Source organism: Rhinoderma darwinii, chromosome 9, assembly GCF_050947455.1.
Source record: "Rhinoderma darwinii isolate aRhiDar2 chromosome 9, aRhiDar2.hap1, whole genome shotgun sequence".
Taxonomy (NCBI): Eukaryota; Metazoa; Chordata; class Amphibia; order Anura; family Rhinodermatidae; genus Rhinoderma; species Rhinoderma darwinii.
This window is the reverse complement of record NC_134695.1, coordinates 21,526,029-21,545,753: the sequence shown is the minus strand read 5'-3', so window position 1 is coordinate 21,545,753 and position 19,725 is coordinate 21,526,029. Positions and strand designations below refer to the sequence as shown.

Here is a 19,725-nt window from a genome sequence, read left to right as displayed (position 1 = left end):
TGTGAAGATCGTTTGCCCGAATAAACCCTTGTAAACATGTAGTGAGCCTATATATGTATGCATATATGCAATGTGTATGAACAGTGATTGTACACATTTAGCGGCAGATTTATTAAGACTGCGGTTTCATATGCCATTTTAAGCATAAAGTGTGTTCTAGTGAATTGCGTCACATTTATTAAAAGGCTCATGCCTCTTAATAAATTTGGCACATTTTTGACTGTTTTAGTCAGAAAATGAAATCTTTTTTCTGGCTTTAGGATTAATAAAAGGTGGAGACCACGCTCACTCCTGATAAACCCTGCACACTGTTCACAACACATTTTCCGGCTTCAGTATTACTAAAAGGTGGAGAACACAACCACAGCCGGTAAACGCTTCCACTTTTTGTGGCACTTTCGAAACTGTAAACTGCGAAGAAAAATCGCACATTTTTGTGCAAATATGGCATGCACTTATTTGAAGCCTAAAAAACAGGCGCAAAGCTATTGAGCCTCTCACTAATCTCTCTGTGTGTATATATAAATATATATATATCCAAGAAAAAGAGACTGGAAGCAGCACTCAGCAAAAAAATTTGAATTTATTCACCCAACACAGCAACGTTTCACTTCCTCCATGGAAGCATTTTCAAGCTTCCATGGAGGAAGTGAAACGTTGCTGTGTTGGGTGAATAAATTCACATTTTTTTGCTGAGTGCTGCTTCCAGTCTCTTTTTCTTGGATATATGCATGAGGAGCCCGTCACTCCTTGATATTTTGAAGCTAGCACCAACCGTTTCTGGCTATTGACACAGTGCTGCTCCTATGTTTGGATCTTCTATATATATATATATATATATATATATATATATATATACACACACACATACACATATATATATACATACACATACATATATATACAGTGGAGGAAATAAGTATTTCATCCCTTGCTGATTTTGTAAGTTTGCCCACTGTCAAAGTCATGAACAGTCTAGAATTTTTAGGCTAGGTTAATTTTACCAGTGAGAGATAGATTATATATTAAAAAAAAAAAAAAATCACATATTCAAAATTATATATATTTATTTGCATTGTGCACAGAGAAATAAGTATTTGATCCCCTACCAACCATTAAGAGTTCAGCCTCCTCCAGACCAGTTACACGCTCCAAATCAACTTGGTGCCTGCATTAAAGACAGCTGTCTTAAATGGTCACCTGTATAAAAGACTCCTGTCCACAGACTCAATTATTCAGTCTGACTCTAACCTCTACAACATGGGCAAGACTAAAGAGCTTTCTAAGGATGTCAGGGACAAGATCATAGACCTGCACAAGGCTGGAATGGGCTACAAAACCATAAGTAAGACGCTGGGTGAGAAGGAGACAACTGTTGGTGCAATTGTAAGAAAATGGAAGACATACAAAATGACTCTCAATCGACATCGATCTGGGGCTCCATGCAAAATCTTACCTCGTGGGGTATCCTTGATCCTGAGTAAGGTGGGAGCTCAGCCGAAAACGACACGGGGGGAACTTGTTAATGATCTCAAGGCAGCTGGGACCACAGTCACCAAGAAAACCATTGGTAACACATTACGCCGTAATGGATTAAATTCCTGCAGTGCCCGCAAGGTCCCCCTGCTCAAGAAGGCACATGTACAGGCCCGTCTGAAGTTTGCAAATGAACATCTGGATGATTCTGAGAATGATTGGGAGAAGGTGCTGTGGTCAGATGAGACTAAAATTGAGCTCTTTGTCATTAACTCAACTCGCCGTGTTTGGAGGAAGAGAAATGCTGCCTATGACCCAAAGAACACCGTCCCCACTGTCAAGCATGGAGGTGGAAACATTATGTTTTTGGGGTGTTTCTCTGCTAAGGGCACAGGACTACTTCACCGGATCAATGGGAGAATGGATGGAGCCATGTACCATCAAATCCTGAGTGACAACCTCCTTCCCTCCACCAGGACATTAAAAATGGCTCGTGGCTGGGTCTTCCAGCACGACAATGACCAGAAACATACAGCCAAGGCAACAAAGGAGTGGCTCAAAAAGAAGCACATTAAGGTCATGGAGTGGCCTAGCCAGTCTCCAGACCTTAATCCCATCGAAAACTTATGGAGGGAGCTGAAGATCCGAGTTGCCAAGCGACAGCCTCGAAATCTTAATGATTTACAGATGATCTGCAAAGAGGAGTGGGCCAAAATTCCATCCAACATGTGTGCAAACCTCATCATCAACTACTAAAAACGTCTGACTGCTGTGCTTGCCAACAAGGGTTTTGCCACCAAGTATTAAGTCTTGTTTGCCAAAGGGATCAAATACTTATTTCTCTGTGCACAATGCAAATAAATATATATAATTTTGACAATGTGATTTTCAGTTTTTTTTTTAATATAATCTGTCTCTCACTGGTAAAATCAACCTAGCCTAAAAATTCTAGACTGATCAGGTCTTTGACAGTGGGCAAACTTACAAAATCAGCAAGGGATCAAATACTTATTTCCTTCACTGTATATACATACATACATACACACACACACACACACACACACACACACACACACACACACACACACACGTCCCCACCTACGGAGTACGCCTTGTCGTGGCAGGTGGGCAAACACTTTTTGATCAAAATGTGCACTAAGAACCTCCCTATTGTAAGTAGATTTAGCATGTAACATTTATTTATATGTAGCAGTTTAGGTTACATTAGTGTTCGCAGTGTGCTGTCGCCATATTTTTTGTCCGATATATATATATACATACATACATACACACACACACACACACACACACACACACACACACTAGTGTGTATATATATATATATATGTAGGGAGTGTGATTGACGTGTGTGTGTGTGTGTGTGTGTGTGTGTGTGTGTGTGTGTGTGTGTGTGTGTGTGTGTTACATGTTGACTTTGTCTTTATATTTTTGGATTCCTACTGAGGCTTCTTTCATTCTACCGTTAATATACGTTTATCTCCTGTAAAGGGAGGTGTCTCCTAATATATATATATATATATATATATATATGTAATGTCTCATGAGCCAGGGCTGTAGAGACCTGGTCATGAGCAATGGCTTCACAACAAGGCAGGACAATTAGTTATTGTCCTGCTTTGTTTGGAAGCGATGGAGACAGGAGATATTGCTTTGATCTCCTGTCTCCATTTTAAACTTCCCACCCGCACGATCTCGTGGGATTTCACGCGGGCGCTCATGATTCGGACGGTGATATGTTATCACCATGCCGACCAATGTTAGCCGGGGGCGAGTGCCACTCACCCCCATTTACGAGCGTACAGACAGGGTTTAAATAGCCCTGTGTCGGTACGCTCAGGAGAGCAGCCTACCTCCCTCACCACTCCACCGACTGGGAGAAGCTGGGTCCTGCCTCCCACACCACCGTCAGCTCACCTGTCCTGCAGCCTGTCTCCTGCCCTGCGGACCTCTTCTCTCAGACTCCTGCTCCACCAATGCGAAGTATCATAGTGTAGCCACATCTAAACTTTAACCCCCTCTCTCCCTGTCTGTCCCTGTGTTAACCCTTGCTGCCCCAGAGTCCTTGCGTTAACCCTTGCTGCCCCTGAGTCCCTGTGTTAACCCTTGCTGCCCCTGAGACCCTGTGTTAACCCTTGCTACCGCTGAGTTAATCCTTGCCTCCCCTAAGTCCCTAGTTAATCCTTGCTGACCTGCACATCCCCTGGTAACCCTTTCCCACCTGCCTGCACATTTCCCTAGTTACACATTCCTGGTTAACCCTTTCCCACCTGCCTGCACGTTCCCATTGTTAACCATTTACCTGACTCCCCTGGTAACCCTTTCCTCCATCTCTCTTGTTAACCCTTAGTGTACAGGGACAGTTATTTAGGAAGGAGTGGGACAGAAATAGTGAGAATGTGAGAATTACAAGTAACTTATGTGTATGTATTGTAACGTAATGTATATATGTATGTTTAGGTAAGTGGGTGGGGGTATAGATTAGGATTGGGATACCTTGTTTATACTGTGCCGTGTAGGGTCAGTTTACTTAATAGATATTAAGTTGATATGTGTATTGGGATGCACTGATACTATACTGTGATTATTTACGGTGTTTGGTGTATTTTATCTAAAAATTATTACTTTTTGTATTAATAAATATTACTTTTATTTACTTACAATCGTTTTCCCTTACGGAGTAGCAAAGCAAATAGATTGGTGTTAGTATAAGAAAAAGGTAGGGGAGCTAGGCATAACCCTAATGACCCTGATATAAAGGAGATAGTAATAGTGGGTGACACTAGCAGGTCAAAAAAAAGTGGGTGCCCTTTTACACCTCTTTTCCTTTAGAGGAAGAGAGGATCGAAAGATTAAAAAGAAAGCAACGGTTCCGTTAGAATTACCATTGATTTCAAAGGTAATTATTTTGTCTCAGTTGCTTTCCATTTGTCTCCGTTCGCTAGTTTTTTTTTGTTTTTTTTTCACGGAAACAAAAGTCCTGCAGACTGGACTTTTGCTTCCGTCAAAAAAACAGAAACATAGCAAATGGAGACCAATGGAAAGCAACTGAAACAAAAGAATTACCATTGAAATCAATGATAATTCTAACTGAACAGTTGCTTTCCGTTTAATCCTTCGATCCCCTCTTCCTAACTGATGAGAGGTAAACATATATTAAACGGTAGTGTGAACTTCGCATAAGAAATCAGGAAAAATGGTAAGTAAAGATAAAATAAATTAAAAATACCTTCTCCTCAGCAGCAGTTCGTGAAGGCAATTCTTGTTCGCTACATAAAATCAGAAGAAACAAATATATCTGTTAATGGGTTGTGCTGCTGTGAGAACATTCCATCAGCTGACAAGTGCCATGTTCTTTTCGCCCTTTTGGAGAAGAGCTATTTTCATATTTGTTTCCCAGGGACCACTGCCTGCAGAGTCAGTTGAAGTACCCTGATAAAGTTTGCAAGATTATAAACTGAGCCTCCTCTTCTCTCCCAGTGAGCGTCTGACCGAAAAGAGTAAATATTCTGTGGTCCTGAGGAGCTCTGCATTAATTTGAAAAGCTACTACAACAAAGATTTTCTTTAGTGGCACAATACAGCAATAATATGCTTATAGTTCAAGCTACACTAATATATAAACTGTATATATAAATTGTCCTGTGACTAAGCTTACGGGATGCTTATAATATTTATATTCCTCGGACATGGACTACACGTTCCACAGTGAATGAATAAGTATTAGGTACGTCAGTATTCATATATATTATTCAAAGAGCATTTTTTTCAGTTCTAAATCATATTTAGCTTAAAAAAAATTACAAGGAAATATCACCGACCCAAATTAAAGTGATTGTCCGACAATTAACTCTTTCATGACCAACGGTGTTTTGGACCTTGATGCTCAGAGCAAAATTGTACCTGTAAAAACTGATACGCTGCATAAAAATCACACGGGACATGCCAGGTGATTTTTCAGATGGAAATTCCGCTGCGAAAGAAAGACGTTCATACTTAACACTTCCTCCTCTGACGTCCGCTTCGGCCTCCCTTGATGATGTTGCAGGCCATATGACACTGCAGCCTGTGATTGGCTGCAGCGGTCACATGGGATACAAAGTCATTAGAGGCCGGACTGCAGAAATAAGGAGGGCGTTCTGGGAATGTATGATTTTTTTTATTCTTCCGGCGTAGCGAATTTTGCGGCATAAACGCCAAGCTTACGCCGCAAATGTCACAACGCTTGGCCTTCCGTTGCAGAAATTCTGCAGCGTTTACGCTACGTGTGAACCCGGCCTTAGACTCCCTGCACAAGCTGCAGATTTTGTTGCAGGAATTTCTGTAACAGAAAATCAATTCAATTGGGGGCGTGGCCTAAACTCCGGTGGGAGAGGAGGTGTTTCTGGAGCTCCGCTGGTGACACATACATCATCCACCTCCATCCTCTCTCCCGGAGCCCATCATCGACTTGGCAGATGTCCTGCTGCATTGCCGCTGTCGGGAGGCACAATTTGAAACCTTTTTGGCCCACATTGCATTATCGGGCCTAGTGAAGGGTCCGGATCCCCGGCCTACGTTTCTTGCCAAAGCGGCAATAGGGCGTCAGTATTGCCCTGACATCCTATTACAATTTAGGGCCAGGAAAGAGTGGATGCTCTGCGGAGAAGACGCTCCTGAGGTTGCGGCCGCAATTTTGTCCACAGGAGTGGTGAGTGACTTTAGCAGCTTGCAGCCACTGGCATTGTACCCTACAACCTCCCTGCTGTCCCTCCCTATACTGCACAGATGTAATCTGGATATAATGAGACACATGAAGGATCTTCCCCTTTCCTCTTGCATATAATTCTCTAACGTATGTTTGGCTGTGCACTGATCTGAAGTGATTCTCTGTTCTTATACCATACTGCTACTCGGGGGAAATTCCATAATGGGCGCTCTCCAAGCAATCCAAAATTACGGACAAGATGGAAAAATCCACTGGTCTTGAATCTGGGCCCGGCGCATCGTGCCCTTCTGAGGCCTTCGTCTCTCCTTCCACTCCTGTTGACTCCCCTCTTGAACCGTCTATGTTAGACGTGCTGAAGGCGATTATGGAATCTCATATGGTTCTGAGAAAATTGATGCCTTTCAAACGGACTTTGGTCTTCTCAGAGCTGATACGCATACACTGCGTGAAAGAACTACTGAGTCTGAGAGGCGTATTTCTGACATGGATGACGTAGTGACTCCACTGAGATCAAGACTAAACACTGTAGAAACACAACAGTCCACATGGCAGGCTAAAATGGATATTTAGGAAATATACGGCACTCCGATGAAAGGTGGTGCTCAAGTAGGGTTCCACTCCTTAGTAATATAATGCAAGAAGTTGGCAGTCAGGTTTACGGTGAAGTAAATATATTTTTATTATGCAATCCACTCATATTATGAATGTTTTCGGCCACTTTAGGCATTCACCAGTTCGGATTGCTCAGGAACAAAATATAATGAACAAATCTCTGGGACTCGGTAAAACGCTCTCCTATACAACGTCTGTGGGACATTGCGTAGGAGAGTGTAATACCGAGTCCCAGAGATTTGTTCATTATATTTTGTTCCTGAGCAATCTGAATTATCTGATGAAGGCCTTATGTGGCCAAAAACTTTCACAATATATGAGTGGATTGTATAATAAAATATATTTACTTCACCATACTAAACCTGAGTGCCAAGTTCTTGCATTATAGTCTAAAATCGATGACAGAGAACCGCTTGCGTAGATGTAACATCCGCTTCATGGGCAAGTCTGATTGTGTGGAAAAGCCAGACCCTGCTATGTTCTTGTCAAATTGTCTCAAATCAACATTTCGGGATTCCGCATTCTCTCCTATGTTATGTGTGCAGCGTGCACAGCGGATCCCGACTAGAGCTCCTCCATCTGGGGCTCCACCATGTACTTTCATTGCCAAGTTTCTGAATTTCAAAGACAGGGATAAATTGCTGGAACTTACAAGAAAATAGGGGCTCTTGAAACCTACCAACCAGGATGTGAGAGACTTTCCAGACTATTCGTTGGAGGTACAAAAACAGAGGCAGCGATTTACGGAGGCCAAGAAATATATGAGGGAGAAACAAATAGTCTATTCTATGTTATACCCCGCCAAACTCAGATTGGTGCACAACTGCTCTGCAATATTCCTTGACAAGCCGGGAGACATCTTTGCCTGGTTAGAACGTCATGGACTCTAATCTCTTTAATCCTGTGCGACCATATCTCCTTATGCTGTAAGGAATTATAACAGGGGGAAACTATTCTACACCATGGAACGTGTTCCTAACTTTGCTCCTATGTAAAGATCTTGATATTCCTCGCTAATGCCTTCAGACATGATGGGTGTTGGGAGATATTGTTTTATGACTCTGTGGTGTCGAGCATATTTTATGGTGCGATTTGTTGGGGCGGCAATATCAGGAATGTGGAGATTAATAGATAAAACAAGGTGATTAAAAAAGGATCAGCTAAAATAGGTAGCGGAGTGCCATTATCTGAAGAGGTGTTGAGGAAAAGAACATTAGAGAAGATTTTTGCGATTGTGTTGGATGAGTCACATCCGTTACATGATATATTAGATACGAGGCGCAGTTGTTTCAGTCATCGGCTTTTACAGTTTTGAAGCGGTAAGGAGAGACTTTTGACTTTCTGAAATGACTATGCTTGTCTTTGTTTGATTGCATATTTTGAAATTTTGGGAGTTGTGAACAACAAAATAATTTCACTGCGGGATAAATAAAGATCGATCTATTAGCACCTGGATATATTACCGTAATACTCCTGTCTTCCATGTTATAGCTCATTGAGTCTATTAGTTTAATTTGAGAATCCTTGCTGCATTCTAGGGGAGGTGGGTTGCCCCTTTTCCCTAACCATTTAATTGAACTGTAACGTACACGGACCATCGTTCCTACTCACCCATCGACAGAAGCGGCCATGGACTTGCGAGTGATGGCCGTCATCTCCTTCCTAGGAGATGGCAGCATTCAGTTCCGCTCCGCTCTGCAGTGTCCCGTAGTGTGCAAGCACGCGCTCATGCCCTGCCTTAATGGGCCAGCGCACGCACATGTAAAATATGGTTAATTAGCCATAACCACCATGGACTATAAAAAGGGCTCTGCCCTTTCCCTCCTTGCCTGAGAATTGTTGTAGTTTTGCAATGTTTGTATTGCAAATGGTCCGTTAGTGTTATCCTGCTCCCAGTGTTCCCGTGCCCTGCTACCTGTATCCTGTGCTGTGTTTTGTCCTGAGCCTGTCTAGTGTTGGGCTCGTTTTGTGCCACCTGCGGTTATACACCACATCTGGTGTCATCAGCCATCCCTCAAATACTCCGCCACGTCTGGCGCAACCTGCCATGCCTTCTGATATATACCATGTCTGGTGCCATCTGCCTCTTCTGGTACCATCCGCCACATCTGACGCAACCAGCTACATCTAACCCCATCCATGCCAGAGCCTCTGCCACCTTCTGGACTATCTCTGGAACTCTTATGCTACGAACCTCTCTTATAGACTTTTGCATAGACTGTGACTCGGCCAGCTGTCTCTCCGCTATAACGGAGCGGTCCACATATCCCTCGATCGTGACAGTACGTACAGGCCATGGAACCCGCTGGCCAACCTAAGACCGCAGTTCAGGTGATGCAATCAGATATGCGTGACCTGCGTGCACACCAGGATCAACTCCTTGTGGCAGTAAACTCAATTATCCCCAACTGCCTCCACCAAATCACTATGATGCTGATCCTAGAGCTTGTAGAGGTTTCCTCAACCAATGTACCATCCATTGTAGACTGCATGCTCACCTCTTCCCCTCTGATGAGGCCAAGGTAGCGTTCATCATTTCCCTTCTCGCTGGTATGGCCCTGGCGTGGGAGAACCCAATCTTGAAACGAGGGGGCCCTGAATTCTCGAACCTGGCGTTATTCCTATAGACTTTTCGTACTGCGTTCAGGGAGCCAGGTCGAACATCCTCTGCAGCAGCCACTCCGCTAACTTTCAAGCAAGGAGAGTCCACAGTAGGAGAGTATGCCATCTCCTTCTGTACACTGGCAGCAGAGTTGGCTTGGAACAATGAGGCATTGGTGGCGACATTTTGGCACAGACTGTCCTCACACATAGAGGACGAGTTAGCAGCTCGCGACCCTCCTTTTACCCTGGATGCTCTAATCCTGTTGGCTACCCGGGTCGACATGAAGATCCAGGAACGAGCTTAGGAGGTTCGGCGGGAGAGACTTATCCAGACGGGCACCCTCGCTCCAGAGACCATTATTGCCTCCTCCTTTTGCTCTACCTGAGGAACCTATGCAGGTAGACCGAATCAAATTGTCAGGGCAGGAGAAATAGCACAGATGCTCTTCAGGTCTGTGTCTGTATTGCGGCCTTAAAGGCCATTTCGTGTGTCCATGTACACAAACGACGGGAAACTCCAGCACCTAGGTTTGGTTGGAGAGACAACCCCAGGTGGGACGACGCAAAATGTCAAAGCCTCTCCCAAGTTATCTATTCCTGTGACCATCATCTCTGGAGACACATAACACTCCTCCTCTGCCTATCTGGATTCCGGAGCAGATGCAAATTTCATCCAGCAGGATTTTGTGGATTGCCTACATCTACCCACAGTTCTTCTAGAGAGACCTCTGGCAGTTGCCTTTGTAAACGGACTGCCATTGCCCGATCCTATTGTGTCTGTCACTAAACCACTGACACTACAAATCGAAGTTCTCCACTCGGAACAGATTACCTTCCTCGTTCTACCTATAGCAATCAACCCTGTTCTCCTGGGCCTGCCTTGGCTTAGTCTACACACGCCGGTTCTCGACTGGAGTTCTGGAGAGGTCCTCCAAAGGGGACCCAGATGCTTTAGTTGTTGCCTGCCACAGGTTCGTCCTGTTTTGCCTACACAGCCTCAGTCACTCTCTGATCTAACGTCTTCAGTAAGAAGGAAGCAGAGACTCTTCCTCTCCATCGATACTACAATTGCCCTGTTGAGTTACTTCCAGATGCCTCGCCACCTCGAGGTCGAGTTTATCCTCTCTTCCTGCCAGAGATCCTAGCCATGTTGGCTAAGGAGAACCTAGAGATAGGGTTCATTCACAAGGCATCCTCTCCAGCCGGTGCCGGATTCTTCTTCGTGGAGAAGAAAGACAGATCTCGTCGTCCATGTATCGACTTCCAGGGCCTGAACCAAATAATGGTTAAAAGGAAGTGTCCCCTGCTGCTTATCTTGGAGCTTTTCAATAGAATACATGGTGCCAAGGTGTTCACAAAGCTGGTTCTACGCAGAGCTTATAAATTGATCCGTATCCGCAAAGGTGATAAGTGGAAAACCGTATTTAATACTCGAGACGGCCATTACGAATACCTCGTCTATGTAACGCTCCAGCTGTGATCCAGGAGTTTGTAAATTACATTTTCCGAGACCTGCTCTATGTCTATGTGTTGGTCTATCTGGACGATATCCTGATTTACTCACCTGATTGGATGACACATGGGAAGCATGTTTGCCAAATTCTTTCGCGGTTAAGGGGGAATCGCCTATACGCTAAATTTGAGAAATGTGTGTTCGAGAGGAATTCTCTGCCCTTCCTTGGCTACATCGTATCTGACCGTGGCCTCAAGATGGATCCAGAGAAGGTGAGATCAGTCTTCGAATGGCCACGACCACAGGATCTTCGTTCCATACAACGATTTTCAGGAGTTGCAAACTTCTATTGGCAATTCGTCCCGAATTTCTCATTTCTGACTGCTCCAATCCCGGCCCTCACCAAAAAGGGAGTGAATGCCAAGGTTTGGCCTCCAGAGGCAGAATCAGCGTTTACTGATCTCAAGAGCGCTTTCACCTTAGCATCTGCTCTGCAGTTCTTTCAGGAGATGGATGCCTCTTCCGTAGGTGCGGGAGCACTATAATGCCAAAAGAACTCTAAAGGCAAGATTGTGGCTTCTCAAAATTATTCTCTCCAGCAGAACACAACTATTTCATCGGGGATCGGTAATTGCTGGCCATCAAGTTGGCCTTAGAGGAGTGGAGACACTTGCTGGAGGGTGCTATCCCATTATCATCTATACTAACCACAAGAACCTCACGTACCTACAGTCGGCTCAATGATTAAATCCACGACAAGCCAGAAGGTCATTGTTCTGCGCCTGATTTGAGTTTTTGCGTCACTTCCGTCTTGTAGACAAGAATGTGTCTCGTTCCTTTGAAACCAAGGACACATCATAGATCCTTATAGGATTATTGCCGCTAACCCTCTGCAAATTAGAGACATTCTTCTTGGTAAAACTTTTGTCCGTCTTGCCAACCAGAAGATAATTCTCCGCTGGGGACAAAATTCTAAACTTGCTGGGCACTCTGGTGTCCGTAAGACACAGGACTTGATAGCTCATCACTATTGTTGGCCTACTCTGCCTGGAGATGTTGCGGACTATGTCGCTTCATGTATGAACTGTTCCTCGAACAAGTCTACCCGCTCCAAACCTGCTGGTCTGTTACTATCCCAGTATGTTCCTGATGCCCCTTAGTAGCATATCGCTATGGACTTGATCACTGACCTTCCCCTCCTAGCTGGATGTACTACGATCTTGGTAGTAGTGGATAGTTTCTCTAAAATGGCACATTTTTTTTCCGTTGACTGGTCTACAATCTGCTCCTCGCCGGGCAAATCTGTTTATTCTGCACATCTTCGGCTACACAGACTTCCTCTGCATATTGTCTCGGACCGGGGTGTACAGTTTACATCCAAGTTCTGGAGAGCCCTGTGCAACATGCTAGACGTTAAACTGGACTTCTCTTCCGCCTATCACCCGCAGTCCAATGGTCAAATGGACAGGATCAATCAAATTTTGCAGAACTATCGTAGTCATTTTATTTCCGCCAAACAAGACAATTGGGTACAACTTCTGCCTTGGGCGGAATTCTCGTACAACAAATCACACAAGTGAATCTACTGCCTCGTCTCCATTCTATATTGTGCACTGCCAGCATCCTCGAGTTCCTCTTCCTGTGCCAGCCATTACTCAAGTACCAGCAGCAAATTCCACATTTGGGACTTTTATTCATATCTGGCAGCAAACTAAGTCTGCTGTCCTCCAGGCAATAGACCGCATGAAAAAGCATGCCGATAAAAGAAGAAGAGTTCCTCCTCAGTTCTCTCCTGAAGTTAAGGTCTGGCTATCCTCAAGGAACATTCGTTTGAAGGTGACCTCATTACAAATTTGCTCCCAGGTCCCTCTGACCCTTTGAGATCCTACAACAGGTAAACCTGGTGTCCTATAAACTTCGACTGCCTCCTACCCTCAGAATCCCAAACTCCTTTCATGAGTCCCTCCTGAAACCTGTAGTCCTGAACCGCTACAGTAAAACTCCTAGTCCTGCAGTTGCTCCCAGCAGTTTATCTGATGTGTTTGAGGTGAAGGAAATCCTGGACTGGAAAAGAGTAGGAGGAAGGACTTTCTATTTGGTGGACTGGAAAGGGTTTGGTCCTGAGGAGAGGTCCTGGGAACCAGAAAAGAACCTTAATGTCCCTAGCCTCATTAAGAAATTCCTCTCTCGCTCAGGTCCCAAGAAGAGGGGGTGTAAGTGTGGGGATACTGTAAGGTGCACGGCCGCAGATCGTCGTTCCTACTTACCCTTCAACGGCCGCAGCCATGGACTTGAGTGCTGGCTTCCTAGGAGACGCCAGCACTCACTTCCGCTCTGCAGTGTCCCGTTGTGTGCGCGCGCTCGTGCCCGGCCTTAATGGGCCAGCACACGCACATGTAAAATATAGTTAATTAGCCCTTTCACTCCTTGCCTAAATGTTGTTGTAGTCTTCCCATGCTTGTATTGCAAATGGTCCCTTAGTGTTATCCTGCTTCCAGTGTTCCCGTGCCCTGCTACCTGTATCCTGTGCTGTGTTTAGTTCCTGAGCCTGTCTAGTGTTGTAATCGTGTTGTGCCGCCTGTGGTTATACACCACTTCTGGCGTCATCTACCATCCCTGATATACTCCGCCACGTGTGGCGCAACCTGCCATGCCTGGTGGTATACACCACGTCTGGTGTCATCTGCCTCTCCTGGTACCATCCACCACATATGGCGCAACCTGCTACATCTAGCCCCATCCGTGCCAGAGCCTCTGCCACCATCTGGACTATCTCAGGTACCCTTGTGCTACGAAGCTCTTGTATAGACTTTTGCATAGACTGTGAATTGGCCAGCTGCCTCTCCGCTATGGTGAAGCGGTCTAGTAAGTCCACATACCCCTAGATCGTGACACGAACCTTGTATTTCTATTTGTTTTTTTGCTACAAGCCGTTGGGAATGAAACCTGTCTCGAGGTCGGGGGGATGGGTAGGGTGGGTTTGGGTTGGGTTTACTTTTCATACTTATCTGCTTGTACACCGCGTTTCAAATTATTATGCAAATGTTATTTTTCGCTGATTTTCCTAAATAGTCGATGCAAATGACAGTCAGTATAATCTTCAAGCCATCAACCGTTGGAGTATAATGCAAATTTTATTGAACAAATCTCCTAATAACAGATTATTTTTTTTTTAGAAATAAAAAAACTCTAAATGCACTGTTTTAAATTATTATGCACAACAGAGATCAAAACATTTTAAAGGTTGTAAAGAGAACTAAAATGGTAATGTGTTGAATTTGCAGCATCAGGAGGTTATATTTACAGAAATCAAAAGCTCTTTCAATCAAAAAAAAACTTAGCAGGCCAAGTTACATGTTAACATAGGACCCCTTCTTTGATATCACCTTCACAATTCTTGCATCCATTGAATTTGAGAGTATTTGGACAGTTTCTGCTTGAATATCTTTGCAGGATGTCAGAATAGCCTCCCAGAGCTTCTGTTTTGATGTGAACTGCCTCCCACCCTCAGATATTTTGCTTGAGGATGCTCCAAAGGTTCTCAATAGGGTTGAGGTCAGGGGAACATGGGGGCCACAACATAACTTTCTCTCCTTTTATGCCCATAGCAGCCAATTACACAGAGGTATTCTTTGCAACATGAGATGGTGCATTGTCATGCATGAAGATAATTTTGCTACGGAAGGCACGGTTCTTCTATTTGTACCACGGAAGAAAGTGGTCAGTCATAAACTCTACGTACTTTGCAGAGGTCATTTTCACACCGTCAGGGACCCTAAAGGGGCCTACCAGCTCTCTCCCCATGATTCCAGCCCAAAACATGACTCCGCCCCCTCCTTGCTGACGTCGCAGCCTTGTTGGGACATGGTGGCCATTCACCAACCATCCACTACTCCATCCATCTGGACCATCCAGGGTTGCACGGCACTCATCAGTAAACAACACGGTTTGAAAATTCGTCTTCATGTATTTCTGAGCCCACTGCAACCGTTTCCGCTTGTGAGCATTGTTTAGGGGTGGCCGAATAATAGCTTTATGCACACTTGCAAACTTCTGGAGGATCCTACACACTTGAGGTTCGCGGGATTCCAGAGGCACCAGCGGCTTCAAATACCGGTTTGCGGCTTTGAAATGGCATTTTAGCAGCTGCTCTCCTAATCCTATTAATTTGTCTGGCAGAAACCTTCCTCATTATGCCTTTATCTGAACGAACCCGTCTGTGCTCTGAATCAGCCACAAATCTTTTCACAGTACGATGATCACGCCTACGTTTTCTTGACATATCCAATGTTTTCATACCTTGTCCAAGGTATTGCACTATTTCACGCTTTTCGGCAGCAGAGAGATCCTTTTTCTTTCCCATATTGCTTGAAACCTTTGGCCTGCCTAATAATGTGGAACGTCCTTCTTAAGTAGTTTTCCTTTGATTGGGCACACCTGGCAAACTAATTATCACAGGTGTCTGAGATTGATTACAATGATCCAAAGAGCCCTAAGACACAATACCATCCATGAAAAATTATTAAATGTTTATGACACTTAAATCCAATGTGCATAATAATTTGGAACACGGTGTATATGTAAACATTTTCTGAACATGTGGACTGGTGATCTGATCTCTGGGAGTGCTGAAGTTGGAAATAGGGGGCATAAGTCTCTTTATTTAACCTCTGTATACTGCATTAACCTACATATCACTGCTGTAGACACTACGTGATCTGAAAATTCGCTCCTGGAACGTGAGAGGCCTTAATGACAAATTTAAAAGGTCCTTCATTTTTAATTTTCTCTCCACATACGATCCGCATATTATACTTTTACAAGAGATTAATTTACTTGGTTTCAAATTGCGAGCTCTGTAGTGACCTTGGGTCAAACATAGTTATCATGCTTCTTATTCCAGTTACTCCTGTGGGGTCTCTTTGTTGGTTCACAAATCTCCACAATGTGAGGTTACGTCTGTTAAGATAGATCCTAGTGGGAGATTCATTGTGCTGTTATGCCAGATACATTTTACATCCTTTATTATAGTGAATGTCTAGAATCTCCCTCCGGCCACTGTCCAATTACTCAATGACAATCATGCAGGCGACAGAGTTTGGTCCTGCTCCTCTTCTACTCTTCTGGGACTTCAATATTTTGCTTTGCTCTGTATTAGATTAACTAGTGGGAGTCATGGGTTGTGATTTCCCTCTGGTTGACTGGGCCACAACAGATCACTTACGGGAAACTTGGCGTGCTCGCTACCCTCATTTGGTAGCTTACTGAAGCCATTCACCCGTCTATAGGTCCTTTTCCCGAATAGACTTGGCATTTGGAAATGATGCCTCTTTAATATACGTGGTAGATGCACAGTATCTCCCTCGGGGAATCTCGGATTACTCTCCCCTTATTGTCACTCTGGGATTCGATGAAGTTGCCAAGCGTAACATCTGGAGATTGAGTCCCCTATGGCTCTCCTGTGCTGAAGTTGCAACCTCCGTAGAAAGAGAAATTACAGGTTTCTGGAACACTAATTCAGGTTCGACAGATAGCAATCTGGTATGGGATGCCTTCAAAGCATATATTAGAAGGGTGGTTATACAGCCAATCTCCTCGCATAGAAGGGAACTAGCTAAACAATTATTGGAGGCTGAACTGGTTGTGGCAGGAGGAGGAATATTTCAGGACTAAGGTCTCCTCGGCCTTTACTTCCTTCTCAGCAAACCAACGTTAATATACCGTTTTATTGACTGAGCTCACCAGGCAGAAAACTTTATATTCCCAGCAGAGGGTTTTTGAACAGGGAGATAAGAATGGTCTTTTGCTAGCTTATCTAGCTGGAGAGGACACCACCCCAAATCCCATTTTGGAAATCACCTCTTGTACTGGGAAGCTTGTTAGTGACCCCCTGGCCCTTGTCACATAGCGGGGTGTGGACCCACTGGGCCGTAACGCATAGTGTGATGGCAGCTGGCCAAACAGGTAAAGTACAGAGTTCAATAGTACAGCGAGAATACCTGAGCCAATGTAGACAGTAGCGAGGCAGGCATGTCCAGGACCAGGCTGCGGGAAGACGTCAAGTGAGGCGTAGCAAAAGAAGCGTAGGACTGTAGCACAGCACGGCAACAGCACAGCACGGAACGGCACTAGAACGGTGTAACACGGAAAAAGGATACGGGATACAGGAACAAGGTACACTGGGAAACGGGAAGACACTGGGAGACCATTAGCAGGACAAATTATGGGTAACAAACCACGCTCTGGCAAAGAGCAAGAGGGCAGAGCCATTTTTATAGCCCAGGGCATCCTGGGCTAGATTGCAGACTTCCTGCAAAATGCGCGCACTGGCCCTTTAAGACCGTGTGCGCGCCCTCCGGCGATAGTCTCGATGTCTGGAAGTGAGAGCCGGCGCCTCACAGGACGACGACGCTGCACACAGGTAAAATGTCCATGGCCGTCAATGTTTAAGTCAGAACGACGGCCGTGGCCATAGACGTTACAGCCCTCAATGATGTCTTTGCTAAATGTTACTGCGATTTATATTCCTCTAAGGTTTCAAATATTCCACCTGACCTAGAGGCATACTTAGACACGGATATATTCCCCACCTTGGATAGAGTGGATGTTTTTTGGAAGCTGATCTGACTTTACAGGCGATTACAGAGGCTATTAGCTCCTTTCCGAACAGGAAAACCCCAGGTCTGGATGGCCTGCCCATAGATTGGTATAAATTGCATGTTGAACTGATTGCCCCTCATTTACTTAATCTTTTTCAATCCTTCGATAGGAATAATACCCTCCCCACTTCTATGAGAGAGGCTCATACCAGCCTCTTTCACTCCTTAATTGTGATATTAAAATATTAGCCAAAATTTTGCCGATACGTCTCCAAAAAATTATTTCTCATCTTATTCATCCGGACCAATCTGGCTTCATGCCAGAGAAGGCCATAAATATTAACCTTAGACGGCTATTTACTAACTTATCATCTACTGTAGGGTTGGATAGCTCCAGAATTGTTGCCTCTTTAGACCATTCGATTCGGTAGAGAGTGGTATTATCTGTGGTCTGTACTAGGCAAATTTGGATTTGGACCCAGATTTATCCGATGGGAGCAGATATACTCCCAACCTAAAGCAAGTATTAAAAACAATTGTCACATCTCCCCCTCATTCACACTAGCCTGAGTAACTAGACAAGGTTGCCCACTATCCCCTTCCCTTTTTGCATTGGCCATTGAGCCACTTGAGCTAGCTATAAGAGCCTCTACTGATAAAGTGATAGGTGGAAGGGAGGAGCGGGTCTCTCTCTACTTGGATGATACGATACCATTCCTCAAAGATCCGGGTCCATCTCTACAGGTGAGGTTATCTGTTTGATTTACTTACGTCTTTCTCCGGACTTCGTGTGAATTGGTCCAACCGGTGCTGCTAGGAAAGTTGCACTTCCTTTCCCACTGCAATGAGCGGACAAAATTACCTATCTTCGGCATAGTGATTAGCTCTGATATTTGTAGTTTTATACCCGATATCACTCCTTTGATACAGCGTCTCAAGTTGGACTTTGATAGATGGAAACACCTCCCTCACACAGTTACAGGGAGAATTAATTTGTTCAAAAAGAAGTCCCTACCTAGATTTTTGTACTTTTTTCACAATTCTCCAGTATGGCTACCATTCTCGCTCTACTCAAATATAGCTAAAGATCTTAGATCTTTCATGTGAGCAGGGGATACTCCTAGAATCACTGCAGGCACACTACATTTACCCACTGAGCAGGGTGGGCTGGCCCTCCCAAATCTCTCTCTCTACTTCCTTGCTAGCCAACTGGTTTATGTTTGGTGGTGGTTTACTCAGACACTTCAATCCCTGTTCTGAGATGGAAGCTTCACTTCTCAGTTCCTATAATGCCCTGGTGAACTCTTTTTATAGACAACCCCCCCCCCCCCCGGGACACACGCTTACAGTCCCAATGCAGAATACTCTGAAGGTCTGGCAGAGATCCTTATTACTCTAACTCAGAAGAGGTGCCCTGTTCACCTAGGGCTCCGCTTTGGTATAACCCACTTCTGGACAGTTACGAAGACCTCCTAACTCTAAGGAGCACTATATACAAGGGGAGGAGGGCTGCGTGTGCCGCTAGCTCCAGGGGGTCAGCGTGCGGCGCTAGCTCCAGGGGGTCAGCGTGCGGCGCTAGCTCCAGGGGGGTCAGCGTGCGGCGCCAGCTCCATGGGGGTCTGCGTGCGGCGCCAGCTACAGGGGTCTGCGTGCGGCGCCAGCTACAGGGGTCTGCGTGCGGCGCCAGCTACAGGGGTCTGCGTGTGGCGCCAGCTACAGGGGTCTGCGTGTGGCGCCAGCTACAGGGGTCTGCGTGTGGCGCCAGCTACAGGGGTCTGCGGGGGGCACTATATACAAGGGGGTCCGTGTGGCCCAATATACAAGGGAGGGGGCCGTGTGGCACTATATACAAGGGAGGAGTCGTGTAGCACTATATACAAGAGGGGGCTTTGAGGCACTATCTACTAAGGGGGTGCTGTGTGGCACTATCTACTAAGGGGGGGGCTGGGTGTGGCAACGAGTGGAGGGGGGCCCAGTCAAAAGTTTGCTATGGGGCCCAGCCTTTCCTAGTTACACCCCAGCTAGACACGCTCTTCGGTCGCAATTTTTGGGATATAATGTCAGACTATGTACATCCCTGGTGGAGGATTGGGTGATCCATTATCCATACGTTACAGAAAATGGTTAACTGTATCTTCTAATAAATTTGATAGAGCCCTGGACCGATGGTCTCAGACTTTGTCTTTCATTTCTGCAGATGATTATAAAGAAATGCTATCCGCTCTAACAGGTCCCTTGATATCTACAAAAGATCAA

At 45.0% G+C, this 19,725-nt stretch overlaps 1 protein-coding gene across 6 annotated transcripts in view; it reads right to left on the bottom strand.

The window, feature by feature from the left end:
• Positions 1–19,725, bottom strand: part of LOC142660646 (uncharacterized) — a 228,571-nt gene that overhangs the window by 99,221 nt on the left and 109,625 nt on the right. For 5 of the 6 annotated variants that reach the window (XM_075837341.1, XM_075837343.1, XM_075837339.1 and 2 more), the window contains exon 5: positions 4,724–4,763. The exons of the other annotated variant lie outside the window; for it this stretch is intronic. In XM_075837341.1, coding sequence (XP_075693456.1) covers positions 4,724–4,763 — 40 coding nt within the window. The remainder of the gene's footprint in view (positions 1–4,723; positions 4,764–19,725) is intronic. 6 annotated transcript variants of the gene reach the window in all.